General features: G+C 40.2%; 1 protein-coding gene and 1 long non-coding RNA gene across 2 annotated transcripts in view; one reads left to right on the top strand and one right to left on the bottom strand.

The window, feature by feature from the left end:
• The window catches only part of LOC135215458 (uncharacterized), a 378,796-nt gene that overhangs the window by 317,659 nt on the left and 51,137 nt on the right, over positions 1–10,000 (bottom strand). The gene's annotated exons all lie outside the window — the stretch shown is intronic.
• The window catches only part of LOC135215455 (uncharacterized), a 161,019-nt gene that overhangs the window by 140,341 nt on the left and 10,678 nt on the right, over positions 1–10,000 (top strand). The window contains exons 2-3 of the mRNA XM_064250168.1: positions 7,948–8,232; positions 8,853–9,062. Coding sequence (XP_064106238.1) covers positions 7,948–8,232; positions 8,853–9,062 — 495 coding nt within the window. The remainder of the gene's footprint in view (positions 1–7,947; positions 8,233–8,852; positions 9,063–10,000) is intronic.

Here is a 10,000-nt window from a genome sequence, read left to right as displayed (position 1 = left end):
TCTCTCTCTCTTCTCTCTCTCTCTCTCTCGTTTAAACCCATGCATAACTGCATGTCGTGGCCCATAGCAAACCATACACTAGCGTGACAGTGTGAGAATGCACGTATGAAAGTCTATGACGAAGCCCCTGCATGGAATGGCCATGCAGAGAGAGAGAGAGAGAGAGAGAGAGAGAGAGAGAGAGAGAGAGAGAAAGACTTTCACCGAGATGATTCCATTCAGTAGCTGAGGCGCATTTTGTTTGAGGCACTTTAGGAAATCACAATGAAGAAGAGGAAAGTTTTCCCGAGCTTTCGACTAACTTGGGATCATCATCAGCAACTCTCCCGAGTCCCTCCGCTTTGTGTGTCTGTGTGTGTGTGTCCGAAAGGAGGAGGAGGAGGAGGAGGAGGAGGATGAATGAGAAGGCTTCTTTTGTTATTGTTGTACCAGTATAATCGAGCATTCGCTGAATGCAAGACGCACATGAAATTTTTTCTTTAACGCACAGTCGAACTATTTCTCCAAAGTTCCATTAAGTCTCGTGTGCATTTTGAGCTTTCATCAGGCTCTCTCTCTCTCTCTCTCTCTCTCTCTCTCTCTCTCTCTCTCTCTCTCTCTCTCTCGTAATTATGTTTCTCTACACGAATACGGGTAAGCAAAAATACTTTCGGCACATCCCGAGTATGGCATTTAGTTGAGCTTGGAAAATTCATGATTCTTATCAGGGGAAGAAATTATGTGATAAAGACGCCCTTCTCTCTTAAAAACGTTACGAAAGGACATCGAGGAACATCTGATGTTGTAATGTATCTAATAATATGTCCCCGATACGAACTGTATTCTCAAATCTCGTTTTAATGAGAGCCTCGAAATTGCAGACATGACCTAGCCAAGTGTATTAACAAAATAAAGCATTTAAACAATAATATTACTCTTATTTCCTCTCCGGCATAAAGCAATCCTTTAAAATTCCGATAAGACTCAAACAAAAAAGTTTAATTATCAAAGCAACAAGGCGTGGCCCGACTTCCAGCTTACTAGGGATGCGTGAGAGATTTTCCCCTCACGCGTAAGTTGCAAACATTATATTTCTAAATGTTAACGTAAATCAAAATGTGCTAAAATCTACGGTCAAATAGTGCCTTGTTTCACCAACGAAAACCAAAATAAATACGGTATATTTTAATTGAAATAAATTTTCTGTACAGTTTAACGTGCACATTATTTATTTTTTACATTTTCATTCTAATAGATAAATCATAATTATCCTATCCTAAAATTCCTGTATCTAACTCAACGCGAAACACCTTTTTCAGACAATTTAAGGCTCTTCCATAGACCTTCCCTACCCCCAACAAGAGCAACAATAACAAATTGTTTTTAGGCTTAACCCCCGAGTAAGCGAAAATTGTAAAACATGAACCTGATGGAGAATTAGCCTCTTATGGATAGATCGGATCTATTGTCCCGTGCTTCTATTTTACTTCAAGACTACAATGCGTCACTCCATAGATGTTGTTACAAGGAGTTACAAGGATTAGGATGTCTCAAAGACTTGTTAGTCCATCCGAGGAGACATCGTGTTCTCACTTAACTGTAAGAGCAGGTTTTACTGTGCTTTCACGGTGTCCTAATGATTTTGTCTAGCATTCTTTTAAACTCTTCCACACTGTTGCTGTTTACAACTTCTGGTGGCAGTTTATTCCACGTGTCACATAATTATATTGTATGTAAAGAAGTTCCTACAATGGGATGTGTTGTATCTCTTCAGTTCTAGTTTCCATCCATTATTTCTTGTCTGGTTTTCGTTTAATGTAAATAGGTTACTGTTCAAGCTTTCTGTTTGTTGGATCACATTCAGACTCAATCTCTCGATCAGTTAATTGCTCAGTCAATCAGTTCCAACCTTTGTTATCCGGTCAGTCAGACCGTTAGCTGTTTGTCAGTTAGCCAATTACAGTCTGACACTTAGTCGAACAACTGATCAGTCAAGTCAGATTCTCGGTTACATGACCATTCAGTCAGCTACCCTGATACTCAGTTGGGCAACTTTGTGTTTGTTTGTTTGTTTGTACGGTGTTTTTACGTTGCATGGAACCAGTGGTTATTCAGCAACGGGACTAATGGCTTTACGTGACTTCCGAATCACGTCGAAAGTGAACCTCTATCATCAGTCGAGCAACTGATCAGTCAAGTCAGTTAATTACTCGGTTACACGATTATTCAGTCAACTACCCAGTTACTCAGGCAACCCTTATCTCAAGACATTGAATCAGTCATAAATTCAGGTACTCGACCAGATAGTCAGTCAATCAGTCTATCACAGTACTCCATAATCCAGTCAATTAGTGTGCCAATCAGTTACTAAGTGACTAACTCCACCTGAGAGCCTGCCAATCAGTGACCGAGTTATTCATTCAATATGAGGGGCTATCAGTCAGTCAGTTAGTCAGTCATTCAGACAACCAATCAGTCAATATGTTACACTGTGAATGAGTTAAGCATCTCTTATGTCACCCACACTTTAAAGGCAAATGAAAACAATAACACCGAAAAAAATAGATGAATATCATAATGACTTTGTCTCTGGCAAAAGACAATTAAGAAGCAAATATATAAAAATAAAATTTAATGTTAAATTATAACCCAAACATAAAAAAGTACGTACATAACCCAAACAAAAGTACATAACCAAGCCGTTTTGTCAGTCGACTATTGCTTGTTTGGTCTTTTTTAGGGGGTTGGGGTGGGCTGGCTGGCATTTATGTGTGCCAGCCTCTCTCTCTCTCTCTCTCTCTCTCTCTCTCTCTCTCTCTCTCTCTCTCTCTCTCTCTCTCATTTCGAAAACAACGGACAACCTGCATGAAAGGACAACTTTTGTATCGAGCAGACGGATTTAGAAAATCCCTTTTTTTTTTATCTCCATCAGATCACCCAAGCGTGGAAGATTGAATAAAACACCAGGTGTCCAGCTGCTGATAAACAGCGCTACTTTTCATTTTCGTCGCAGCCGTCGCTGCTTTTTTTTACCCTTTGCCTGCGTAGGAGGGCTTCGGGTACGTTTAGTAGAATGGCTGAATCACTGTCTTGGTCTTCTGAATGTGGCTCAGGTCACAATTATTAGATTTCTTTTTACTATTCCAGACTGAATGGGGATTAGTCACAAGATTGGATCTCTCTCTCTCTCTCTCTCTCTCTCTCTCTCTCTCTCTCTCTCTCTCTCTCTCTCTCTCTTATATCAGACTTTGGCCACTTTCAAGTTCAAGAAATCCTACACAATTACCACTCACCTAATACTATTTCTATGTTATCATTCACTGCTGAATAATGATATTAAAATAATCTTTTAAAATAACAAAATTTAGTAGAATTATAAAAAAAAACAGTGTGTATTCAGAAGCGAGTTAAAGTTCTTCTCACTTACACTTTTATTGTCGTTTGATTATCCGGAAAGGAAAAATAGCTGTCTACGGCAAAGCGTTTGAAAGATACACTCACCCCCACCCCTCACCCCCGCCCCCGCCCGGCTCTCTGTAGGGTGTAGTGAGCTCTCAGGAGAGTGGTAAAATCCCAAAGCTTATCACAAGCATTATTTCAGATCTCAGACATTCTGAAGTGACTAATAAAACGCACCGCAAGAAAAATACGATTAAGAATTGGGTTCTGTTACACAAAAAATAATCAATTGCGTCTCCCACTACAAATTCAGTTTGCGCATATGCAGAGAGAGAGAGAGAGAGAGAGAGAGAGAGAGAGAGGCACAAAAAAGTGACAGAGAGGAATATTCTCATCCGGCCACTAGATGGACCTAATCTCGCCTTCAGTAGGTACGATATTGGTCGAGATTTCCCGAAAGCCTTCTTTCCCCATTCACAGGAGGACCACTCAATGGACTCGGTGAAGTCATCTCCGGCCGATAAAAGATTTCGGGGTTTCATTTCGACTTCTGCCTTCCTTCGAATATGGAGATGCCCTTCGATTTCATTACTCACAGTTCCTCCTCGTTGGACGAGTGGTTTTTTTTTCGTGCTCGCCTACCTATTCGGTAGTCCTTAGTTCGATGATGCCCCGGTCTGCCAATGTGGAATCTGAGGAACTTGTTTCTGGTGATTAGAAATTCATTCGGATCCCACAATAAGCTGTAGGTCCCGTTGCTAGGTAACCAATCAGTTCCTAGCTACGTAAACATATCTAATCCTTTGGGCCAGCCCTAGGAGAGCTGTTCATCAGCTCAGCGGTGTGGTAAGACATACTTATCTCAGTAGGTTTCTTTTACAGAAAACTAAAAATCGCTTGTTTTCCCAACTACAACACATTCCATGGACACATCAACCTACAAAAAAATATGCAGACAAAGAAAGCGGAAACGCAAAAGTAACACAGAATAAAAGGAAAAAGGGGAAAAAGTGGGGCAGGAGCGCAGCAACCAATCACCAGTCATTATTGGCGGCGAACTTGGCTTAATCAGCAGACGATCGAGACGTTGATTAAGGTCGAAAGCTCCTGGGGGGATGTGTCATGCTTCTTCACATCCGGGTCATTGATGACTGAGAAGCCCTCTATATTAATGGAATCCCCTCTCACGTCCCTCGGGGCTGTTGCATTTTAGTTATTTGAATTTTATTGAACGGAGAGGCGTGTGTCGAATATCTTCATCGCGTGTACGAGATCACCAGATGTCTGCTTGGAGACACTCGCAATCAAAGCATTTTCATGCACAAATGTATTTTTATAAACGAAATGTATGAGAATATATCAACAATGCCTTTTCCTGGTGCTTATTCTTTTTTAAACGATTTTTAAATCTATCTACATCTATACAGGAAGTCCGTATAGCACAAGTAGAGTCTCAAAAGACATGGAGACAAGACACATTTGAAAAAGGTTTCATATACCTTTCGAACCTGTCATCATATTACCATTATTCAAAGCAAAACAAGGAAGGAGGAAAATAAGATTGGAAAGGATAACATTACTTCTTTTTAATCGGAAAACACCGCCTTAAAACTGTTCATAATTACCATTTGTACTAATTTCTACCATATACCCTTATTGAGAGAGAGAGAGAGAGAGAGAGAGAGAGAGAGAGAGAGAGAGAGAGAGTTACAAGGAGTCACAAGGATTGGGATGTCTCAAAAACTTGTTAGTCCATCCGAGGAGACATCGTGTGCTCACTTATCTGTAGGAGCAGGTTTTACTGTGCATCCACAGTGCCCTTGTAATGATTTTGTCTAGCTTTCTTTTAATCTCTTCCACACTGTTGCTGTTTACAACTTTTGGTGGCAGTTTAATCCACGTGTCACATATCTTGTATGTAAAGAAGTTCCCACAATGGGAGGTGTTGTATCTCTTCAGTTCTAGCTTCAGTTCTAGTTTCCATCCATTGTTTCTTGTCTGGTTTTCGTTTCACGAAAATAGGTTACTGTCTACTTTTGTTATGCCTTTCAGAGAGAGAGAGAGAGAGAGAGAGATTTAATTTATCACGTCACGGTTTGCATTGTCAAAGATACCAGACCACTCACGTCCGTTGTTTACCCCCTTCTCACCAGACGAACCACAACAGTCGACTAGGCACCATGTACATATGTCAACCCAGGACCAATGTCATCTTAAGGGAATGGTTTTCTCGATTGTGAGTCGAGATTGCTACCGATTGTACCGAGAGAGAGAGAGAGAGAGAGAGAGAGAGAGAGAGAGAGAGAGTATGTGTATTTATAGAGTATATGTATTTATAGAGTAAACATGGGGTGTTTATATGTGCTCTCTGTGAACTCAGGCTATTAGTATGTCTAGATTTATTCGCCCTCGTACAATACAGGTCTGAAACAGCCTGTATTCTATATATTCTATATATAATATAACCAGGATATTGGGAAAATTCTGTATTCTGCCAACGAATGTCTCGCAAAAGATGCTACTGTAGTAGATTCACGTCAACCGTGCATTTGATGCCTAGGCCAGTCACTTACGACGCTCTTGATTGGACGTTGATAAGCCAATCACAGGACCGGAAACTCAGTCTCTCGAGAGTGTTCACATAGGCAGGATGTATGTTCCTCCTCTCCTGAAGGATACTTTTGAAAGACGTACCCCTCAGGAGAAGTGGAGCATAGATCCTACCCATGTGAACTCTCGAGTGAGACTGAAAGTTTCCAGCCCTGTGATTGGCTTATCAACAGCCAATCAGGAGCGTCGTAAGGAACTGGCCAAGACATCAAATGCACGGTTGATGTGAATCTACTATAACATAAACGACTTACTGTATTCAACTTTACAGTCAAGTCACTACAAATTAAGACAATAATAAAACACACTGCAACAAATATACGATTTAGAATTGGGTTCTGTTACACAAAATTTGCATACAATTTGAAGAACTATACTATTTCACTTACTGAAATAGCAGTCGACTTTGCAAATTTCAATTAGTGCCAGAGAATAAGTTATTCTGAATAAAAATAATGTCGCTTTTCACCGACCTGAAATGAGTTGGGTATCTTTAAATAGAAAACGGGAATTCGTTGGCTGCAGGATACATCTGAATAGAAAACGGCAATCTGTTGGTTGCAAGATAGCCTATATTTAATGAGAAAACGGGACTTCATTTGTTGCAATATATACATTAATGGGAAAACTGGAATTCGTTGGTTGTAAGATATATTTAAAAAGAAAACTGGAATTTGTTGGTTGCATTATACATCTGAATAGAAACGGGAATCCGTTGGTTGCAAGATATACGGATTAAAAGAGAAAACGGGCATTCTTTGGTTGCAAGATATATTTAAAAAGAAAACTGGAATTAGCTGGTTGCAAGATATATTTAAAGAGTAAACTGGAATTCCCTGGCTGCATTAAACATCTGAATAGAAAATGGGAATCCGTTGGTTGCAAGGTATATTTAAAGAGAAAACGGGAATTCGTTGGTTGCAAGATATATTTAAATAGAAAACGAGAATCCGTTGATTGTGAAATATATCTAAATAGCACTCTGGATTTCGTTGATTGCAAGATATATTTAAACAGAAAACGGGAATTCGTTGGTTGCAGACATATTCAAACAGAAAACGGAATAACTCTACAGTACTTGTTATTGATGCATTACAGTCGAAGCAAGTAATAAAGAACACAAGATTTGTTGACTCTGAGGGGGATTTATTGGAGTCGTTTATTTACTTACGAATCGTCAATAAATAACGCGCGCGTTTATATTGTTTACATCCTAGAACATCTGTAAACAGAGGGTATTTTCTCCTGTAGAATTTGAGATGAACAGAGAAATGTATTTCTGGGATGTGAGTAGTATTCATCATCTAACACGTAGTTACAATGTATTACAAAAATATCTTAAATCTATAAGACTATGTCCTTCCCAATATTCTAATGATTTCGTCTTTAAATGCCTCAATGAGGTAATACTATTTTCTTGTTTGAAATCAGATGTTCCAGCTGGTTAAAATTACGATTTAAATGAAAAACTAAAATAAATCAAAGACGAAACTAACGAACTTCTCTTCAAGAAAGTTATAATCCTTCAAAATAGCACTTCGTTTTATAAAACAAATGAGAGCCCAATTTTGAACGTGTGTCAAATGGCTGCAAAGATTAAACGTGAAAAAAACCTACGATAATTCCAGATTTCGAACGCACATTCCTAAAAGGTTAAATACTTCTTTAGGTTGTTGAAAAATAAACCTTATACCAATTCCAATCTAACTATGCTTCGGCAGTTGGCAGGAATCTATCCAGTCAGGCATCACTATAAGTATCTAACGTCAACCGATACTTCTTTTATAGTTGAGCACAGGTTACATTTTATCCATTACTGCACAAAAGACTATCCTGAATTTACATTTGCCGAATTGTAACACCGTTTATCACGTATTTTGTATCTCATTACTCACAGTAACAAGCCATTCACATCCACTGTCTCCACCTGACCTTAACCGTACCATCTCTCTCTTACAGGAGTCGTCATGGTCCCCGAATCCCTGCAAGTGGCGGTGACGAAGGTCACGGGAGACGGAGCCGTGCTGACCTGGGTCACGGCCTCGGGTCCTCGCGAACTGATGACCTCGTGTTCCCTGCACTACGGCCCCATGACGGAGGAGATGCACGTGCAGACGGAAGTCCAAGCGAAGGAGAACCACATCAGTTTGGCCAACCTGGTGCCTAATACCACCTACTACGCCTTCCTCAAGTGCAGCCACGGGGCCACCACTTACGGCTCCAATACCGTCCACTTTACGCCACGTACGTTTTTAGACCTATACTCCCCCTAGGGTCTTCATGAGTATGCCTCAGGGCTGTTCAAATTACAGCACGTACATTTTAGACCTACTCCCCCTGGGACTTTATAAGTATGCCTCCCCCACCCCTGGACTTCATAAGTATGCCTCCTCCCCCCTGGGACTTCATAAGTATGCCTCAGGACTGTTCAAATTACAGCACGTACGTTTTAAGACCTAAACTCCCCCTGGGCGTTCATAAGTACCTATGCCTCTACTCTACTCTATCAATTTGAGTTTAAATCGAGCGAATCTGGCTTCTTTTTAATCGGTTTCTCCGCCTTGCTCAGTCCGAGCAAGAGAGAGGAGGTTGATTAAAAGATACGGGCACTGTCGGGCATCTTCCAACACCTAAATATTCCGACTGGAAATTGATTCCTGCCATTACAGTTTTTTTTCTTTCTGAATAAGAATAAAAAAAAAAAAACTCTCTCTCGTAGATCTCCAGTCTCACCGTGACTCACTCAGTGAACCCCTTACCAATACCCATCGTAATCATCTTTGCCCTCTCCTATAGCTCCGAATAGAAAGACCCCTCTAATTCTCATGTCCTCCTAATATCTTTTTTTTCTTCTTTTTTTACAGATGGAGATCCAGCGGTGGCTTTGGAGGTGCGACCGCCTCCTCCCATAGAGTTCTCGTCCCCCTGGGACTTGGCAGGGAAAAATGACGACGGGAAGGGGGTTCAGTCGACCTCCGGGGATGACGGCATTGTGGTCATGATGAGCCAGCGACACATGAACGCGCCTCGTCGGGACCCACACAGCGCGGTGCCGTCAACCAGCGTCATATTAGGTAAGGCGGTCTTGCTTCTTGCATGCACCTTCCACTGCTCTCGTCTTTTTTCTTTGTTTGTTTGTATGGTTCTTTTTACGTTGCATGGAACCAGGGGTTATTCAGCAACGGGACCAACGGCTTTACGTGACTTCCGAACCACGTCGAGAGTGAACTTCTATCACCAGAAATTCACATCTCTCGCCCCTCAAAGGAATGGCCGAGAATCGAACCCGCGACCACCGAAGTGGGACGCCAACACCATACCAACCACGCCGCCGAGGCGCTGCTCTCGTGTTTCTAAACAGAGAGAGAGAGAGAGAGAGAGAGAGAGAGAGAGAGAGAGAGAGAGAGAGAGAGAGAGAGAGAGAGAGAGTGGATACCAAACAAGTAGTGTTTCTTTTGTCAGAGAGAGAGAAGCAATGTAGAAGACTGAATGCACGTGCAGAAATACAAATGCATTCACACACACATAAATATATTATATATATATATATATATATATATATATATATATATATATATATATATTATATATATATATAAATGTATTTTTTAGGTATGGCGTATGATAGTTAACGTTATATTTACTTGGCATTGATGGTGTGTTTTTAATTTAAATTGTTTGTCTCCCCTATTCATATAATATTTATATATATATATATATATATATATATATATATATAATATAGATATATATATATATGTATAGAATTACGCTGGACGTTGTTTTATTGGTCATTAGAAAGGGACGAAGATTTTTTTTTTAGGTATGGCGTTTTGATAGTTTTAATGGTCTACTATTTGCTTGTGCTTGATGATGGTGGTGGTATATTTTAATTCAAGTTGGTTGTCTCCCCTTTTCATACACACACACACACACACACACACACACACACACACACACACACACACTATATATATATAATATATATATAATATATATATATATATATATA

Source organism: Macrobrachium nipponense, chromosome 5 (genome assembly GCF_015104395.2).
Source record: "Macrobrachium nipponense isolate FS-2020 chromosome 5, ASM1510439v2, whole genome shotgun sequence".
Taxonomy (NCBI): domain Eukaryota; kingdom Metazoa; phylum Arthropoda; class Malacostraca; order Decapoda; family Palaemonidae; genus Macrobrachium; species Macrobrachium nipponense.
The sequence above is the reverse complement of the archived record's forward strand: the minus strand, read 5'-3'. Positions and strand labels throughout refer to the sequence as shown.